At 33.6% G+C, this 21,674-nt stretch overlaps 1 protein-coding gene across 1 annotated transcript in view; it reads right to left on the reverse strand.

Annotated features, from left to right (window-relative positions):
- The window catches only part of LOC142331995 (uncharacterized), a 40,461-nt gene that overhangs the window by 11,291 nt on the left and 7,496 nt on the right, over positions 1–21,674 (reverse strand). The window contains exons 2-3 of the mRNA XM_075378050.1: positions 15,914–16,143; positions 1,581–1,699 (exon numbers count right to left, since the gene is read on the reverse strand). Of these exons, the coding sequence (XP_075234165.1) occupies positions 1,581–1,699; positions 15,914–16,143 (349 nt within the window). The remainder of the gene's footprint in view (positions 1–1,580; positions 1,700–15,913; positions 16,144–21,674) is intronic.

The raw sequence follows: 21,674 nt of genomic DNA on the forward strand, positions 1-21,674 counted from the left end.
CACTAACAGTGTTCTGTTGAAAATCAGATCCTTGATTTTTTTTTTATAATTATGTTAATATTCTTAAATATGTATATTAAAAATGAAAACTGATGTAATTAAATGATATATACGAGTAGGTTTCCATTTATAAGCAAATTATGAGACTGAAAAATTCTGCAATTTTTATCATGGGTGGCTAGCTTGATCAGTCCTAAATTATGAAGTCATTAAAATGCAATTGGTTATAATTTTTATTATAACCAACTGCTGTTCATTCCAGTTGATAAGAATAAAGTAATTTTAGGGATACAATAATGCTATTCTAAGTTTGGTTATGAAACTCAGCCTTAGGAAAAAAATGAACTAAGTGTATTTTCTTAAAAGCTATGAATACTACGTACAATATTTCAAAATTTGTACAAGAATAGGGTCCACTCCTATTACTGTACTATTCAAAGGTTGGGTTTAATACTATTCTAAATATTCTAAATATAGAATATTTAGAATAAATATTCTATATTTATAGAATATTTAATTTATATTCTTTTTACATAGTATAATACTATAATACTATAGTAGTATAATACTATTCTAAATATTCTAAATATAGAATATTTAGAATAAATATTCTATATTTATAGAATATTTAATTTATATTCTTTTTACATAGGAAAAAAATGAACTAAGTGTATTTTCTTAAAAGCTATGAATACTACGTACAATATTTCAAAATTTGTACAAGAATAGGGTCCACTCCTATTACTGTACTATTCAAAGGTTGGGTTTAATACTATTCTATGTAAAGCAACATGTATTATTAATAAATATTGTTCAGCAATTAATATAAAAAATTACAGATAAATTTGTTGCTTTACAACACACACAGCCAAGATTTTTAATATTTATCATGGTCATTTTTCATCCTTACTGTTAGTCATTTATCAATGGTATTCAATGGTACTACTTATATTCACTGTTTAAAAAAAAAATTATTAATAATGTACATAGTATTGTTGTAATAGATAATGTATAGACATAAGTACCTGAATTTAATTGATAACATTAGGCCAGAATATTGTCCAGAATTTTACATCGGATTGGAAATTTAAATATTATATCAGTATAGTTTGTAACATAATTACAGAATTCCACTACCATAAAACTCTTTCAGGTTGTACTTATATATATTATATATTATATATATAAATTGAATATTAATATGGTAAGTTTAACTTACATAATTGCTGTGTTTTGGTAGTTTATATTGCATGTTTGCCCTTGCGCACGCGTTAACAACAATTAAAAGAAAACAGATTAAACACAGATTATCTCAGTAAAAGTGTATGTAAAATAAGAGAGTAATGCAGATGGTATTAATGAACTGAAATAGTTACAAATGTTTATTTGAAAACCAAAAGGTATATTGAGAGGTGCAAAGTGAGAAGATACTAATAGTTAATAACTAAAGAATCTGTATTGATGTTAACAGTAGTGCTTTAGTGAACACTACATTATTTTTTAATTATTAGTGATCTAAGCCTTGAAGTAAGAGTAGTTGTGTGATGAATGATTCTGTAGGTTAAGCAAATTATTTTTACCGGGCTTGGAATAGAGCTTGGTGGCCTTGGTGCTGCTCTTTTCTTTCTTATCTTTGGTATTGCTCCCTGAACTGTGTATTTCTCATTATTTTCTTGTTGATTAACACTCTTTGTCCAGGCTGAAATAAAACAGACATTTATAAATCAGGTGTATAAATGTAAAGAATTAATAAAAATTATTAATTTTGTAAAAAATAGTAGAAGTTTAAGTATTGAAATCTTTTTTCATTTTAATGTTTAAAATGTATTCTCTATTAAATAAGTTGTGCTTAAAAAATTGTAAAACATGTCACATTTCTCTAATGAGTAAGCTTTTCTATGTGCAAACAAAACTGTTTTAGGTGCTAAATTAAGAATGTTATCCTACCTAGTTTTAGTATATATAGAATGTATCACAAAGTTCTCTCAGGACTTCCATAACCCATTTTAATTGTGAAAATAATGGGAAAAGTTCATATAAACATGTCCTAAATTGCTTCATTTGTGAGTTACGGCTAGTGAAAGGTATTGCTCGGATTTCAGCTACCCTGGTGAAATGAGTTAATACTGAACTTTTTAGTACGTAAATTAAGGAGTAGATTAATGATCTCTTATGGTTTTTTTGAAAATCAAATAAAGTCAAACTGTACCTGCAGTAGTTTTTGAGAAATTTGGGGTGAAAACCAATAAATTGGGGGTAAAAAACCCAGTTTATTTTATGTTTGGCGTACATTGTTAAATAGGCAATAAACTCATAAAACTTTTAAACAAGACTTATAGAGAATTTAATTCTGAATTCTGAACAAAATGGTGTAAGAAAAGTTGAATAAACAAAGAAAAATTAGAATTTTATTTTAAAACTGAACACTAGACCGAAGTGCATTGTAAGTACCAGTTTATAATAAATGTTCAAAAATGAGCCCGCCATTTTCAACAAATTTCTTGGTTTCAGTTATTGTGCTACTGCTTTTGTTGCTCTTTTTAATTCTTCAGGGCTGTCCTTAACTTGAGCAGCCACATCCATATTACAGGTAATTACCTCATGAGAATGTATTTTTGAATACAATATTTTTCATCCATCCCCAAACGCAAAAATCTGAAGGTGGTAGGATCAGCTGTTATTGGTGGCCAGGAATGTGGACCTCCACGACTGATCCATTTCTCAGGGAAATGATTTACATAAGTGGAAACGGTACAAGAGAAGTGGGGAGGCATGCTAGTTATGCTGGAATTATAACTAGAGTTACATTTGCGTCTCAGCGCTAGAGGTACATTTTCAAGCAGCTGTATAAATCATACACGAAACACAGTTTGATAAAATTGTCAGGTTTATATGCCAGACCCTGTACTATCAGATTTTGTTTATTATTATGATAAAAGTAAGTTATTGAATGATCAAGTTAAAAGAGAATTAAGATGGTTTAAGTACAAGTTAAACTTAATTTCTTTGAATTCCACTTTGAAATTCTTTTTGTTGTGAATCTTTTAAACATTTTCCAAATTTATACATAACTTTTGATTTATTATTTTCATTTTTATTACTTGAATTTTATAAAATCTAGATAATGTTTATTACTGTATGTGTATTTTAAGCATTAGGACAATTTTGAAAACCTATTTTTCATTTATTATTTTTTTTTTTGGTTGAGCTGATAAATAAGATCTCTAAATTTTGTATGAACTTGTATGTTTAAATCTTTAAACTTTGCTTCAAAAAACAGCAAGCGTGAAATTGTTTTCCTTTCTGTGCCCTTTATTACTTAAAAAAATGTATATTAGAATAATAATTTATTACATACTAAATCTCATCATTCACTATCAAGGTGTTTTTGGAAACAACACAATGTGGCAAAAAGTTTACAAGACATGTAACACGTTTTTCTTTAGCTTCCGGTAATTACCGTTCAGATAATACTTCAGAGGATGAATGAGAATGATATGTATGAGTGTAAATGAAGTTAGTCTTTGACAGTCTCAGTTCAACCATTCCTGAGATATAGAGTATCCATGATCTAGTATTCAAATCCATGTAAAAATAACTGACTTTACTAGGACTTGAACCAGGATCTCTCGACTTCCCAATCAGCTGATTTGGGAAGACGTGTTCACCACTAGACCAACCCGGTGGGGGTTAAGACATGTAGCACTAAAAGACATTAACAAAACTGTGAAATATTAACATTTAGTTATTTGAAGTAGTAAACAAGGCATTAAGAATAAAAATTTAGCAAAGTAAATAAATAATGAATTAAAATATATTGATGAAAACATTTTCTATTCCATTATTTCGAGTTTCTTATGGAAATCTTCCAGTTTCCCCCTTAAGCCATATTTAAGTTTTTTGAATTAAATTCTAAACCAGTTTTTAGTTTCATTCAGTTGTGACATTGTCTTTGAAGTGCATCTACTCTACCTGTATCAACTTCTTTTCATTTCTCTTTTCAAAACTATGCATCAAACAAGGTCTATGTTTGATGTGCATCAAACAATCCGTGCTTCCAAACCCTCTCAACCCTTCCATTCAGGGTTGCAATGAGTTTGCAATAAAGACTAAAAATTCTTAATTTTTGTAACTTTTCTTAATCCTTTTTAGCAGTTGATATCATTATTAACTTTATTACTCTAGTGATTTCAACATATCTCTGGCAATGTCAACAGTTCTTAAGCTGATATTATTTTCTGTTTGTTGGCTCTATTTTGTCATGATTTAATTTAGCTTGTCATTTCCCCTGTACAATCAGAGAACTTGCTTATTCTTCACTCTTAGATGGTTCTTAAAACTTCTATTAGATTTTACCTATTTTTCAGACAATTAATAAGATCATTGTCAAACCATTGTGGAAATGTTTTATCCTACTAACAGACAATGGAAGATAGATATTTTTCTGTTACCATAACCAATTGATTAATAATTCATCTGTTGTCTCATTTTAATCAAATGCAACATAAACTGATTCCAGTTGACTGGTACTATTTTCTCATTCTGGAGTATTACACTAAATATCACAGGATCAAACGAAGCATCAGCTCTCATGAAGTTATCAGTCTTCATTGTAAAACTAAACAGTTTTAACAGATTTACTTAACGTTTGGACATTATGATTCTTCAACTGAACCAAATACAAGTTACCTAAAAACTTGTTTCAACTTTGATTTTTTCATAAAATAGAATGTTTTTATTAAAAGATTATATCTTCCAATTTACATCAGTGATATCAAAGTCTCCAAAAAATAATTCTATTCCAGTAAGGTCAGACTGTTAGCTAAAAATCCAAATATGTCTTCACACATTTAAGCTGGGAAGTATGAACAAAAATATGCTTTCCAGTCAACAAAGTCTCACTACCCAACTTCAATCCAAATGCATTTTTCTTGTAACCTGGTAAGTTCTTTTAGTTTTGAATAAATCAATGCCCATAATAATGAAGGAAGGATAAATCATTACTTTTTTATAGACTGAAAAAGATTGCAATCTGTTGATACAATTTTCAGCAAAATAATTTGTATTTAAACTACTGTCACTGGATTTAGACTACAACGGCAGCTAAAGGAAAATTATTTCTTTTTCATTGAACAAAGAATTAATCATCCTCATTTTCAAGTTATCTGATATTCTGATACAGGATAAGATTAGATTAGATAAGATTTTGATAAAGAATTTGTTAAAAAAGTATTTTTGGGCAAATTATAAAAGAAATAAATAAGAGAGTCATCTGATCAAAGAATAGATAGATAGATTCAGAAGTAATATGAGGGAAAAATTTATCAATTTTAATTTTTTTTAATTTAAGTTATAATTAAACATGAAAATAATACAGGCTACATCTGAAATATATTTTATAGTTGATGAGTTCTGTTTCATTCTACTAGGTAGTTCATTTACTACCTAGTAAAAAAAAAAAAACCAACAAAGCCCTCATTAAGGAGAGTGACAGACAGACGGGAAAGGACCGGGCAGTCCTCGACTCGATAATGAGAATAGTACAATTCAATATCAACCATTCTAGGTTGGCGCGGGATGTGCTGACTGTTCATGTATCGGGGATGGGTGCGGACATAGCATTCGGACATAGCCATATGTTCCTCTTCTGGGTCCGGACTGGATTGTTTCATAGGGGTGGCACTCTGATCGGGCACGTCTCTGCCGACGCACCATGCTCATAGAGGCAATGGTTTTGGGAGGGCAACGGTAGGTAGAGTGTAGATAGAGGGCAGATAGAGAGATATAAGAAAATCCTAATAAACATCTCTAGGGACCTCCTTACACAATGGCCGGTGTCTTTAATGCTTGGATGACGACCTGGGGCTCACCAAGAACGAACGCACATGGTAGACTAGTTATGGTGCAGTCGCAGCACTTGATGAAGGAGATGTTTATACCTATAGGAGAGGCATGTCGGGGTCCATTGTGGACTTAACGTTTGCCACGCCGGAGGTGGCTGTAAAGATTACGGATAATGGCCAGAACAGAGGTGTTTCGTCCGCATTGGGCTGGAGTGTTAAGGATTTTGACCCGAGTACTTTAGCTGAGGTTCTCGACTTTTGTGGCATACATGATGCAAATATGGCGGGTTGCTGATACAAATACGCCTTGCAGGTTGTTTGGAAGAGGCGTGTGTACCATGGATATCTAGCAGACCGGGACACCTACCGACTTATTGGTGGACTCCAGACATTGCTAGAAAACATATGAAATGCCATTAAGGCCAGGAAGCGGATGACTAGGGCGTACCTGCGCTCTCTGAGATCTATATATGACACACAATATAGGGAGTGCAGGAAGAAGCTTGCTGGACTTATTCGTGAGTCTAAACGAAGAGCCTGGAAGCAACTCATTTAGGAGGTGGAGATGATCCGTGGGGGAGGCCATATAGGATCTTAGTTCGGATGACCTTAAGACCTAGGATACCTGTAACCCGAAACCCAGAAGTGCAGCATATCATAGAGGGGCTACTCCCCCACAGAGAAGAGTTAGCGGTGGATGACAGGGAAGAGACGGAACTTCCGCCTCCCTTCACCAATAAGGAGGAGTTCATGGCGTCGAAAATTCCAATGGATAAGGTGCCAGGATCGGACTGGTTCCCGAATCTTGTGGTAAAGGTGGCGGCTCGCTACACCACTCTTGTCAGGTCGCTACACCCCCCCCCTCGTTACTAGTCAGTAATGTGGCTTTGACGGAGGACAGTCGTCAACAATGAATAACTAGAAAATCTGGTTGAAAGTCTACCGAAATGATTAAAATTTTTAAGAAAAATTTTCAAGTCCTTTCTATCCATTCAGTCGCTCCATTCAAACATAAAAACTTATCATTTTCATGCACAATTTACATCTTTTGACATCAGGGTCTGTACTTATAAAAATTTTTATTAATTATCCCAACAACCATCCATGAACTCGTCAACAGAGTAGAACGCCTTAGACACCAGCGTCTTAGTCGAGATTTAAACCGACTCAGAATGGGAATTTGTTTGAATTCTTCTGGGACCCTATTAATTAATCTTACACCAACTTGCAACGGCAAACGTTTGAAAGCCACTGTTCTGTGCTGTTGGGCACGCAAGTTGTGCCTTCCTCTGGTATCGTAGATGTACATCTCCGTTCCGCACTAAATTGCATTTCGAACGGCAATACACCACAGCATCCATGATACAAAGACAGAGCAAAATCAGAGCCCTACATGACTCTGAATTTTAATTTCATAATCACTAACAGCTTTTCTTCTGAAACACCCTACTCAGCAAGCTCCCACCACAGTATCCCCAAATTCAAATCCTGTAGGACAAGTGTGGAAATATTAGCCCATAGTAAGCCATTTTCAAAAGATCTGAAGAGTAGACACTAGTTTACACAGAGCAAAGATACCTGATGAAACCTTAGTGCAAACATGATTTATGTGTTTATCCCAGATCAGCCCTTGATCAAGGTGCATACCCAGGAATCTGGCAGATTCAGATTCCTCCAAGAGTTCATCATCAACCATTACGAAAGATTTCCTGTCATGCTCATGCTTTGAGACAAAATTTAATAACGTTCAACTTGATTTATTGGTCCTTAAGTTCATTTCTGTAAAGTGTTCAATCAATAATTCAACTGATTTAGTTCAATGAAAGTTTTGATCTCCAAATGACAAAGATTTATCTCTAAAGCAGAGAGTCGTGTCATCAGCATACTGAATCACATCTCTATACTGGACAAATGTTCAGGTTGTTGACATAAATTAGGAACAGAACTGACCCCAGGATTGATCTCTGGGGGACCCCATGGGTTAATCTTACTCTGTTAGATATGGCACCTGAGATCTGGACTCAATGTTATCTCTCACTGAGATCTGGTCTGGAGGTAAAGAAGTCACCCATTTATGTAGCAAACCCCACACACCACATGGTTCTAACTGGTGCAGCAATATCTCATGATGCACACAGTCAAGTGTTTTGGAAAAGTCAAGGAATATGCCGAGCACATGTTTTCGCCCGTCCAACCCCCTGACAATGCCATCAATAAAATTTGCTACAACATAAATTGTGCTTTTATTTTTCGTAAAATCAAATTGCTCCGAAGCAAGAATGTTAAATCTTTCTAGAAAGCTGAGAAGTCTCTCTAAGAAGAGATTTTCATAAATCTTATTCAGAACTGGAAGAATGGAAATAGGGCGGTAGTTACTAGTTTGATGTGGGTTACAAAGGATAAATTAATGATCTCTGTAAGTGGTTTTATGATATGCCCACCGCCACTGCTTTAGCAACCACACAGACATGCCATCAATGTCACATGTCTTTTTAGGAATCAGTTTTCAAATGAAACTTGCCACTTTCGCCTCATCAACAGGTATAAAAGCCATGGAAGCAATTGGTTGTATAACATTAGCTAAATTGTGGCAAGGCCCACTGAACGTCAAATCACCTGAAGCGACCGAGGCAAAATAAACTGGATTCTGACTTTTTGATTGGTTTTTTCTTTGTGTTATGATGAATAATTTGCCATGCGTTTTTGAAGAAAAGTTTGCTATCGTTAGTGATTTATTATTAATATCGTAGGATTTAGCCGCACGAATAACCTTTTTGAAGATCTTTCTGTAATTTCTGAAAAAATGTTTGAATCATTCATTTTGGGTGTTTATATAAATAAAACAATAAAACCTATTAAAATGAATTTATTTCTTTCAAAGTGAGAATGTTAAGAAAAGATTTGAATTCATCAACAAAAAAAAATTGTGTGATAGTTGGTTTGGAGATCTATACAAACCCACTATTATAACTTTTTCATGCATCTTAGTTTGGATTTTAACTGCACGTACCTCAAAATCAAGGTTGATTGAGTAGTAGATTTTCAATGGTTCGGATTTTAATAAGTGTTTTAGAAAAATTGCCACACGTCCCCTTTGGTGATTTTGTCAACCAAAAAACCTCTGTTAAATTGTAATTTGGAATTTTGAAGAATTGAATGGTTTCTGATGTAAAGCCATGTTCTTAAATTACAAATACGTCTAGCTGAAACTCTTGGTACACTATCGTCAACTCATCCTCCTTATTAGTGGCCACTTAAGCGTTCTGATATAAAATTTTGAATTTTGAAGCACAACTTTAGAGGATGAACCCGATGTTCTTGACCTAACTTGGTTTTATACTCTTTAGTACATTGCCATTTTTTTGGTACACAGAATTACAACACCACAGAGAGGTGTCCTTGAGGTTTGAAGTCCATGCCATCGAGGCAAATGGGAAGGCAGAAACGGTGCTGCGGTTGGTTGCCAGCCTCCTTCTGAACAGGGGCCGCCCACTCCATCAACATAGGAGATTGCTAGTCAGAGTGGCGGAGTGGATACTCTACTCTAGTGTATGGAGCTGGCTGTGCGCAGGAGTGGCTGAATATGGAAAGTATAAAGGGAAATTATCCTGGAGCAGACATTGATGGCGACCATAATTTGGTGATAATGAAATGTAGATTGGGGTTTAAAAACCTGAAGAAAAGTTGTCAGATGAATCTGTGGAATTTAGAGAAGTTTGAGGAAGAGGAGGTAAAGAAGATTTTTGAGGAGGACATTGTAAGAGGTCTAAGTAAAAAAGATAAGGTAGAAAATGTAGAAGAAGAATGGGAGAATGTTAAAAAGGAAATTCTTAAATCAGCAGAAGCAAACTTAGGCGAAATAAAGAGAACTGGTAGAAAACCTTGGGTTTCAGACGATATATTGCAGCTGATGGATGAACGTAGAAAATATAAGAATGCTAGTGATGAAGAAAGTAAAAGGAACTATCGGCAATTAAGAAATGCTATAAACAGGAAGTCCAAACTGGCAAAAGAAGAGTGGATTAAAGAAAAGTGTTCAGAAGTGGAAAGAGAAATGAACATTGGTAAAATAGACGGAGCATACAGGAAAGTTAAGGAAAATTTTGTGGTACATAAATTAAAATCTAATAATGTGTTAAACAAAGATGGTACACCAATATATAATACGAAAGGTAAATTCGATAGATGGGTGGAATATATTGAAGAGTTATACGGAGGAAATGAATTAGAAAATGGTGTTATAGAGGAAGAAGAGGAAGTTGAGGAGGATGAAATGGGAGAAACAATACTGAGATCTGAATTTAAGAGAGCATTAAAAGATTTAAATGGCAGAAAGGCTCCTGGAATAGACGGAATACCTGTAGAATTACTGCGCAGTGCAGGTGAGGAAGCGATTGATAGATTATACAAACTGGTGTGTAATATTTATTAAAAAGGGGAATTTCCGTCAGACTTCAAAAAAAGTGTTATAGTCATGATACCAAAGAAAGCAGTGGCAGATAAATGTGAAGAATACAGAACAATTAGTTTAACTAGTCATGCATCAAAAATTTGAACTAGAATTCTATAGAGAAGAATTGAGAGGAGAGTGGAAGAAGTGTTAGGAGAAGACCAATTTGGTTTCAGGAAAAGTATAGGGACAAGAGAAGCAATTTTAGGCCTCAGATTAATAGTAGAAGGAAGATTAAAGAAAAACAAACCAAGATACTTGGCGTTTATAGGCCTGGAAAAGGCATTTGATAACATAGACTGTAATAAAATGTTCAGCATTTTAAAAAAATTAGGGTTCAAATACAGAGATAGAAGAACAATTGCTAACATGTACAGGAACCAAACAGCAACAGTAACAATTGAAGAACATAAGAAAGAAGCCGTAATAAGAAAGGGAGTCTGACAAGGATGTTCCCTATCACCGTTACTTTTTAACCTTTACATGGAACTAGCAGTTAATGATGTTAAAGAACAATTTAGATTCGGAGTAACAGTACAAGGTGAAAAGATAAAGATGCTACGATTTGCTGATGATATAGTAATTCTAGCCGAGTCCTACGCAAGAATTATTGCATGAAAATAAACAAGAATAAAAAAAAAGTAATGAAATGTAGTAGAAATAACAAAGATGGACCACTGAATGTGAAAATAGGAGGAGAAAAGATTATGGAGGTAGAAGAATTTTGTTATTTGGGAAGTAGAATTACTAAAGATGGACGAAGCAGGAGCGATATAAAATGCCGAATAGCACAAGCGAAACGAGCCTTCAGTAAGAAATATAATTTGTTTACATCAAAAATTAATTTAAATGTCAGGAAAAGATTTTGAAAGTATATGTTTGGAGTGTCGCTTTATATGGAAATGAAACTTGGACAATCGGAATATCTGAGAAGCTTTTGAAATGTGGTGCTATAGGAGAATGTTAAAAATCAGATGGGTGGATAAAGTGACAAATGAAGAGGTATTGCGGCAAATAGATGAAGAAAGAAGCATTTGGAAAAATATAGTTAAAAGAAGAGACAGACTTATAGGCCACATACTAAGGCATCCTGGAATAGTCGCTTTAATATTGGAAGGACAGGTATAAGGAAAAAATTGTGTAGGCAGGCCACGTTTGGAATATGTAAAACAAATTGTTAGGGATGTAGGATGTAGTGGGTATACTGAAATGAAACTACTAGCACTAGAAAGGGAATCTTGGAGAGCTGCATCAAACCAGTCAAATGACTGAAGGGAAATTGGAGTCCTTTCACAGAAGGTGCTGTTTTCATTTGATTTCTGTTTATCAGACAGTTTCCTTAGAGACAGCGAGTGCTGGCAGGACATATGACCATCAATTTGGTGTTGACACAAAGAATGAGGTTAAGACAGCCTAATAATTTATCACCTTGATGAGAGGAAGCATGTAATTGATCTTACATATGATCTTAATTTCTTCCGAAACCTGTTAGCAAGACCGACACTGTCTTTGCAGTTAATGGCACAGTGGCAGGAGAGATGGGACTGTGACATTAAGGGCTGATGGACTCACCAAATAATAGGAGATTTGAGGAGCTGGTGTGGAAGATTGCATGGCTCACTGGGATATAGCCTTACTCACTCAATTCCTGGTGGGCTATGGTGGCTTCAGATCTTACCTTTATAGGTTTGGACTGGACTTTGCAGACATGTGTCCCTGAGTGTGAGGTGATGGAGACATCAGAGCACATCTGTTTTTGCTGCCCATGCTTCAAGGAAGAAATGGAGGGAAATGCTAGACAAACTGAGCCACGGTGCATGTTTAGACTGGATGAAACTCAGCAGATCCTGATTTAGGGTGAGGAAGACTGGAAAGCTATTGAGGATTGAGGACTTTGTTATAAAAGTTATGGGAAAGCTACATGCAGCTGAGGAGTCCCATGCAAGAAGAAGAAATCGGAGGGTGCTGGACCAAATAGACCTGCGGCTGATGTCTAAGGGATCTCCCAAACACGTGGAGGTCACCTTGGTGCGATGAAGCTGTGGACACACTGTTTTGGTGCCTGATGGCATGCTCGTTGCTTCAGAGAATGTCATAACATATTGTTAAGTGGTGTTTTGTGTCCTTTTTGTTGGGTGTGCTTGTCTGTAAGTTGTGAGGCGAGTGTGTTTGTGGTGATTGGCTGTGTCTGCTGTATTGTGATGTTTGTGCGTTATGGCTGTTGGGTGGATGTAGGGCGTGTTAGAACCGGTGTGCGTGCTTTATTGTGTCTTTGCGGGCATTTTACTTGTGGTTGTCTTGTGTTGTGATGTGTTATTCTTGGGGTGTGTATATTTTGGTGCTACTTTATTGTTAGTGGTGTCTGATTATGTGTGTGGATGTTTACCCCCCTCCTGAAGTAATGCCAGTTTAGCGGTTTCCAGGAGGGGTAATTACCCTGGAGTGGAGGTTTAGTCGGTAGTGCACAGGTACACATATGCATTTAACTTCTTGTGAAACCTGTTAGCAAGATCGACACTGCCGTGGCACCCATAAATGGGGTTCCTCCACCTCATTAACAAAAAAGGTAGTTAATTTACTAATATATTTGCATTTTACAGGTTAAATATTAAGTTTTATTTTAATAAAAATATGATGAAAAATAGGAATAAAAGTTTTTTTAGGACTTTAAAAACTAACTAGTTTTTTAAAAAAAAGAATTTTTTTTAGGAATGATAAAAATATTTTAAAATTCTGTTTTTGTATGTGTGAATACATACATACATATATATATATATATATATATATATATATATATATATATATTGATGAACTGTATTGTGATGTTTGTGCATTATGGCTGTTGCGTGGATGTGGGGCGTGTTGGAACTGGTTTGCGTGTTTTGTTGTCTCTTTGCGGGCATTTTACTTGTGGTTGTCGATGTGTTGTTATTGGGGTGTGTATATATATATATATATATATACAGCAATTAAAATCCTTGTTAAAAACTTACAAAAAACAGAAGATTAAATATATTACTGGCAAAATAGTAAAAGTGTTTTTGTTATATATATATTTATGTTGAATTCAAAGAAAACATGACATAGTATTAGAAAATTATGAGGCAATGGATGGATCTACAGTATTTCAAATCATAAAGCAAAACATAACTTTTCTTTGTTATCCAGTTAAGGTCAATGAACTGATCAGATGAGAAGATGATGCTTATCTTGTTATTCAATCTCTTTAATACTGGTCATTGTCAACTACTGCTCTTAGTTCTTAAATCTAGCATTAGTTGTTACATAAAAAATGTAATAGGTTATGAAGTAAAAAGAGAAAATATTACCTATATTACATATAATAATACCTATTATAGGTATTATAAGTATCATGTATTTTTATCTTTAAATAAAAGGCAAAAAAGACACTATTAACCACTAGTTAAAAGTGTCCAGAACACTTTTACTATTTTGCCAGTAATATATTTAATCTTCTGCTTTTTTGTTAAGCTTTTAACTGAGATTTTAATTGCTGTATAAGAATATGGACTAACTGAAGATTTGCTTCCAAAAAAAGTGTCTTACTTCTATTCCAGACTGTAATAAGATTATAAATACAAGTGGACGAGATCCTAGTTACTGTTTAATTTATGAAAGGTTTCAAGAAAGCTAATTTATTCTGTTCAATAAAATTTTAATCAGAAAATATTTCTTTGTTAATAAAGAGTATTTGTGAACATCAACCTTTCTTTCAGATACAAAGATGTAGACAGTTCAAATATTATATATATATTTATAATAATGGCATTCTTATTTACATATATTTACAAAAATGATTTTTACATGGTGTGACATGTTTATGCTGTGACAACTATTAGCTCATTAGCCATTGCACAATACCACTCGCACACATACATATACAATTTTGTTTGGCATGAGTTAATAAACCTAGACAACAACATATTTTGTTGACCTCATTTGTGTTTCTCTAGAGAAAAACACAAATAAATAAGGTTTCATGAAAGCTAATTTATTCTGTTAAATGACGTTTCATTTAACAAACATTTCTTTGTTAATAAAAAGTATTTGTGAACCTTATTGAGGTTGATGTTCACAATTGTAACATTTACAGTTGTTGTAAATAGAAAAACAAGCACAATAAAATGCACACAGTTGTAAATGTTTTTTTAGTTCTTTTTTTATTCTCTTTGTTGTTTTTTTGGTGTGTGCGTGTGTGTGTTTGTTTATTTGTATGTGTATTACATATGTATATTTTAACATATTTTAACAACTAGTTCTAAATTTCAGTATGCTGGAGTGTTAAGAAAGGAAGTAAGTAAAAGGAAACACAAGGGAAATAATTTACATGTATATCACAACCATTGCTTCAGTTAGCACAGTTGTCTACTATCAAGTGCAATTGTTCTATTAAGTATACTGTTATTTACTTGCTAATCATCTTGCTTTTTCCTGTGTGTGTCACAACTTGCTCTCATATTAGCTACCATCAGTATAGTCCACTTAACTGATAACAACCCTTCTATAAATGACAATAATACACACATAGCTAATATGTATTTATTTTTTATCTTATTAATTTTATTTTCTAATTTGTTATGAAGATAAAATTATAAGTAATATTGATGTACTCCTACAAAAGGCCACACATGCATACGGTCTATTCACATAAAGCTTAAACATGCTGTTATTAGCTGCCTTATTTTTAATATTTTGTGAAAATGGAATGGTCTACCAAAATCACAAAACTTAAGCTATTCTTACCTTTATTTTTCTATACTACAGAAGAATGTGTTTTGAGAGATACATCAAGCTCCTCAAATGTTTGTACACTTATTACAGATCAAAAAATTATTTTTCTAATTAATAAAAAAATTTTCCAGTTAGAAAGTGTTAGTCACTTTGAATAATAATAATCACAACCATTTCTCAAGAAAGTGTAGCAGAAACAGGACTTTAGGTGGTCAGACTACAAAGAACACAAATTAAATTTGTGTTCATAACATAAATTTCATAATCTTATGGTAGTCTCAACATTACACAATAGTAAATCTTGGACAATCTGTGAAAAGGAGGTGAACCGAATTCACAGTACAAATGAAATATTTGTTAAAATTTTTGACTGGCTATCATTTGCAGAATAATTTTAAGAAATGAGATTTCAGTAATTTTTTTGTCAATGACTTTTTGTTTAAATAATGCTATGAAAAAAAAACAAAAAACTTATGAAACATTCACTCAAGGTCTAGGTGATAAGTTACTGAGTTGTTTAATTGATAATATCTTTAGTTGTTTAATAACATTAATATTAATTAATGTGATAAGTTTTGTTTAATTGATAATATCTGGATGAAATATTGTTCTGAGAAAATGGTTATAAATTTATTTTTCCCCAGTTTATCAAGGTGAAAAATTTATTTTTCAGGTTTATCAAAGAACTAAGACAGATTCTCGTACGTTACGCAACTCATTTTCTACAAAGATAGTACAAAATTATTTTCACCGTACAAAATGATTTTATGATGTTTAAGGGATCTTTTAAATAGTTTGCCGAAACTATCGTGTCAGTTGGTTACATCATACTAATAAACTTTAAATCAACATAATAAAAATCACTTACTATTTATTTCATCCTTAACAGGAGTAGAAGTAGAAGGCAACCTTTCAGAAAACAATCTTTGCGGCCTGATATAAATCGATGAGTCTCTTCTTTCAGGCCTTTGTATTGTGTGTTCAAACGCATTTGATTTTGATCTTGATCGCTGAAATTTTTCCACTGTCTGTGTTTTAAACAAAGACCATTTCTTAGTTACTTTTTTCTTTGCGGGCGACAAATTTAGAGCTTCTATCCTGAAAAAGTTGTATTTCATTATTATTGTTATATTTTTAAACGGTAATTATTATATAATTCGCCTATTATAAATAAATTACGGAAATCGCTATTGAAGAATAATTTTCATCATCAAATCTCAAATTCCCTATACGTCTAAAACGGTGGAAACATTGAGGTCGAAAGAACGTACTCAAAAGTGAATAGATTAAATGACGAAAACTTTTACTGTCAAGCTATCATTTCATGAAATCCGAATTTTGTGAAGTTTGGTATAAATTTTTAATTTCATATCCATGCAACTCGGTTGCTCAAAATGGAAAAAGTTATGAGCAAGTGGTATAAACTGAAAATAAATGTTAACTATACGAAAGTTAAGACCCTTGCGTAAGAACCTCTTAAATGAGCGTAAATGTGTCGCCGAGTTGTAAATTGAAGGAGTATTGGAAGCTTTAAAATCCAAATAGGAAATGTGATAATGGATGACAAAGTAAAAAAGATTTTTAATTTGTAAGATTGTGTAGGAAAACTGTTTAACGGTAAATGAAGTTATTGACAGCAAATAGAATTGATTTGGAAATTAAAATGTACATTTATATTTTCGTGTACACCAGTTTTTTCATTGTAGAGCTACAAATAGTTGATCGAAAGGGCAAATGAAAGCAGACTAAATTCTTTCAAATGTGGTATTGTAGAAAAGGGTGAAAATAAGGTTGACTGGCATGATCAGCAACGAAGAGTTTTTTAATAGTGGTAAAATTAAAGAAGATCTAGAAAAACGAGGTACACTAAAATGATGCAATCGAGGCAAAAATAAGACACACGTGACACCATCTTGAAGCAGAAATATTCAATTTCTGAATAAGACATCGAGAAGAAAAGGCGCATAGTAAGACTAAGACCTCTTACTACTTTAGTACACTCTGACTTAATTGATAACGGCTACTGTCACACATAAGAAAATATACATAAGCGATCCGACTGTAAAGTTGGTGCAAACCAATCTTTGAATTGATGAAGAAAGAATATTAATATACATTTTATGTCGTAATTTTTAAAATGTTTTAATAATACGACTATTTCTGTATTAATGCAAAATTGTGAAATTTTATATTTCGTTTACTTCAAACGTTTGTGGCGTACTTTAACCGATCTCCAATTGTTTGCGTACGCCACACAATGTCACCTAAATACTATACTATTTGCTGTAAAATTGAGAACTTGTTTGCAACGGTAAGCAACGGTACCGGATCTATGTTCTTCGGTACAACTGATAGTAAAATGATTTGATAATCAATCAAATCCTTGTCATTTTCTCCAGTTTCGTTTAAAATATGAACAAATATCGCAGAAGTGAGGTGCAAAATTTCAATATACGGCGATGATACAAAAATTCAGCTTAAAGTACGAGAGAAAGGAAGATTGAATTTACATCAGAAAAAAGTAGCGAACTTGGTACATCAAAATAGATTAAGCCCAGGATCCGGGATCTTTTCAGTTTTCCAAATTTCTTCGCAGATTTGTTGCACCTTCTTTACTATTTTCCCTTCTCCTCATTTCAACATTTCCGCCATTATTCCATCTTCTCCAGGTGTTTTATTGTTTTCAGTGTCTCAATGATCTGTTCTATCTCCGGTTCTATGGGGGTTCTGAGTTTGGGTTGGGTCTATTTTTAGTTCCGAAACTTAATAATTCTTTAGGGCTTTCACAGTTAAATAGATTTTAAAAATATTTAGCTAGAATATTGCAATTTTCTTTATTATTTAAGGCTAATTCTCCATTACACCTTTTAAAACATAGTTCCGTTGGTTGGTATCCTTGGAGTTCTTTGAAGGTATTGTAGAAGTCCCTAGTGTTGTACTGCTTGAAGTCTTTCAATATTTTCCAATTTAATGGATGTCAAGCTGCCTTTTGATTCTTCTGATGGTTCTCGCCTGTCTTTTAGTCGTGTCTTAAAATTATTTCAATTTTTTCCCGTTTTATGGAATTTCCATCGTTTCTATGCTTCCGCCCTTTTATTTAGCGTCTAGTAACACTTATCGTTCCACCATCTGTATTTGGGCTTTCTTTTAGGTTCTGCAATTCCTTCTGTTGCTTTTTTAAAATTGTTTTTGATCTCGTTCCAGTCCGTTCCTAATTCTGCTTGGTTTATTCTTTATAGATACTCTTCTTTTAAATGATGAGTTTTTAAATGATTTAAATTTGGGTTTATCGGGTTGAAATTTTAATTTAATTATTGTTAAGTGGTGATTTGAATCCAAGTTTAGTCCTTTTTTAATTCTGGTGTTTATTAGTACTTTTTGATTTTTCCTGGTTATAGCGACATGGTCTACTTTGAAATTCTCCTATTGTTGTTATTCGGCGCCCCATGTCTTCTTAAGCGTATTTTAAAAGTGCGTTATCAATTTAAGATTAAAGGTTTCGCAGAAGGCGATGAGTCTTTCCTCGTTTTTGTTTGTTCTTCTGTAGCCGAATAGTCTCCCAATATGTTCCTAAATTTCTATTCTTTTCCTACTTGGACATTAAAATCGGAAGTAAAATTTTGATGTAATGTAATATGGAATTTTAGATGTAATATCTTCTAATTGTTCCCAAAATGCTTCTACTTCATTTAGGTTAGCTCTATTATCCTTATTCACTAGAGCATGTGCCTTTACGAGGGTCTATCCCTTATTTTCTGACCAGAAGGATAGTGTTGAAATTCTTTCTGATCAGAGGAAAAATTAATTGTGCTTTCTGTGATGTTTTTTCGTACTGCAAAAGCTGTTCCTAAAATGGTTACTCCACTGCTGTTTGTGACGGCTGGTTTTTCCTTTGTAAATCCTTTAATTTCCTATCCATATGAAGTTCGTCCCTAAATCGAGTTTCTTGTAGTGCTGTTATATATTTCTTGCGTCTAGTTTATCAGTCAGTTGTTTTAACTTGCCATTCTGTGTAAGTGTGTTGACGTTAAAACGTTGCCAAGAAGTGTTTGTCTTAGTTTTTGGTCTAGTAAGTACCGTTTGAAGGTGTTTTTTTCTTTGTTTGATTGGGGGCGAAAAACGCCTGTGCGTTATCATCGCCCGTAATTTTCTTTAATAAAAATGTGAAATAACACTAAAGTAATAAAACTAAAAAAGGTTTAAAACTAATATAAACTACATAATAAAAAATAAAAAAATAAAATTAAAATTAAACTAAGTTAAAACAAAAGTTAAAAAAGTGAAATAAAACTCAAAACTAATATTCGCAGACTGAGTCTTTAAAATATAAAAGCTAAAATAATAGAAAATGGAAAATATATAAAACTTAACTAATTCCGATAGCGATAGGGAGTGCAAAAGGCTCCCTACTCTGATAATAAAATTAAAGACGTAGAACCAAAAAAAAAAAAAAAATTGAAAGAAAGGGGAAAAAATTAGCAAAATCTCTTCTAGCATAAAAAATATATATATAACACTACCTAGTACTACGCAGAAAGAGAAACATTCAGTTCAAAATTTCATTATCATTGTACAAGATACCACGGATGTTTCTGGGTAGATTATTACGACGCAACGCTGCATAACATATGCAGTCTATGAGTATGTGGTGCACAGTCATGCGGCTGTTACATCGTGTGCATAGGTGTGCTTGTCCTCCTGACATTAGGTACTCGTGTGTGATCCTCGTATGTCCTATCCGCAATCGGCAGATGACTATTTATTCACGTCGAGTTTTTCTGCAAGAGGAGTCCCATGGCAACACAGAATCTTTAATCTGTCGGAGTTTATTATCGACAGTAGTCGTCCAGTCACTTTGCCACCTTGCCCTCGGTTTTTGTTTTACACGATTAATAAAATCAGAGGTAGTAACTCGGGTGGTGAAAGGAGGTTGAATACGCGCTTCTTTGGCAGCATAATCTGCTTGTTCATTACCTGGAATCCCTACGTGGCTAGGGACCCAGCAAAAACTTACTTCTATGTTGCGATTATTCAACTCAGCGATTGCATTGTAAATTTCAATGACGACAGGATGTTTGGAATAAACGTATTCTAACGCTTGGAGAGCACTACACGAGTCATTGCATATAAGAATGTTTCTATATTTAGGGTTAATGATATTTAGAGCCTTTCTTATAGCGAGTAGTTCAGCGGTGAACACACTCGTAATACCGGGTAGGCCAAACATATAAGTTCTTTCATTGATAACAAAAGCACAACCAATGGTATCGTCTTGTTTCGATCCATCAGTGTATATCACCGTGTCTGGGTTCGTCTTGGTGAGGACACACTGAAACATTTGCCGGAAAACAGTAGGTTGTGTTGAAGATTTTGAAACAACTTTTGAAGATTTTGAGGAAGCTCCGATACTTCCGAGCTTGGGGATCTAGGCTTTCCAGAATCCTAAGGCCTAGTTGCACGGCATACGGTGAGGGATTCAGCTTTAAGATTACCCCCTGGGGTAGTTATCAGATTGATTGACTTTTCCATCGTGCCTAAAGGTGAAGTTGATTTTGGAGAGCGGTTGACTTACGTGATTTAATCTAAGATTTTTCCTTCAATAAAATGATGGAAATTTAAAAAAATATTAGATTAAAAAATAATCAAAATTTGCCTTATCTATTTAAATCGTATAAAAAAAATTAATATCTCACATCTTTACCTCTGTTAGTATTGTTATCATATTATCACTCATTTTTTTAAATACATACTTTAAACGAGTAGTGATTAAATTAAAAGATTAAATTAAGTTTTTAAATTAAAAAAACTGATCGTTTCGATCTGCCTAACAATAAGTAGTACCACTGACAAGCCAATAAAATAATGGTTATCATTCGCAAGTTAATAACTGTTAACTAGTTGATATCGCAGTGAACACGCTTTTGTTTTATTCCGAAGGTCAAAATAGACTATTGTTTGCAAACACTGTTTATTTAGCCTACTAAAATTATAGCCAATTATAAGAAAAAAGGAATGATATTTTAAAATAATACTCTGGCATTCTCTATAAAATTAGTTACAATTCTGTTTGCCGATGATTATCTTTCCTTTAAAAAAATATTTTCACCGACCGTTATTTAATTATAAAAGTAAGGTTTTCTTTGGACCGTGATTAACCTTGACTTTATGAGTTTCATCTTTCTTGCTTCCCAGATTTTCTTCATTCGCTCATTACTAGCCTTCTTCTGTTCGTCACTCTGCTTTAAACCCGTCCCGCAGACCTGTTTTTGTTCTTGAAATTGCTACCAATATCTACTTTTTTCCTGAAATTCCTAAAAAATCCCTGTCAGCTCTCTCTTCTTCCAGAATGCCAATTTCCACCAGATCACTTCTGATTTCTTTAACCCAATTTGTTGGGCTTCTGAGTTCCGTAAGATGGTCAAAATTTTGTCAGCCTGTTTGTATCCATCGTCTTTAGGTATCCGTAAAATTTAGCCTTTCGTTTTCTTGCCGTCGTTGTGAAAGTTTCAGTTTTCTTGTAAAGCTCCAGATCCTCGTTGCTCCGTAGTCGCCACTCTCCTTCTTTGTTTTTCCGTGGTCCTAAAATTTTCCGTAGTATTCTTTGTTCCCGCTTTTCGATCTCCTCGACA

This window comes from Lycorma delicatula, chromosome 1 (genome assembly GCF_047948215.1).
Source record: "Lycorma delicatula isolate Av1 chromosome 1, ASM4794821v1, whole genome shotgun sequence".
In the NCBI taxonomy this organism is placed as follows: domain Eukaryota; kingdom Metazoa; phylum Arthropoda; class Insecta; order Hemiptera; family Fulgoridae; genus Lycorma; species Lycorma delicatula.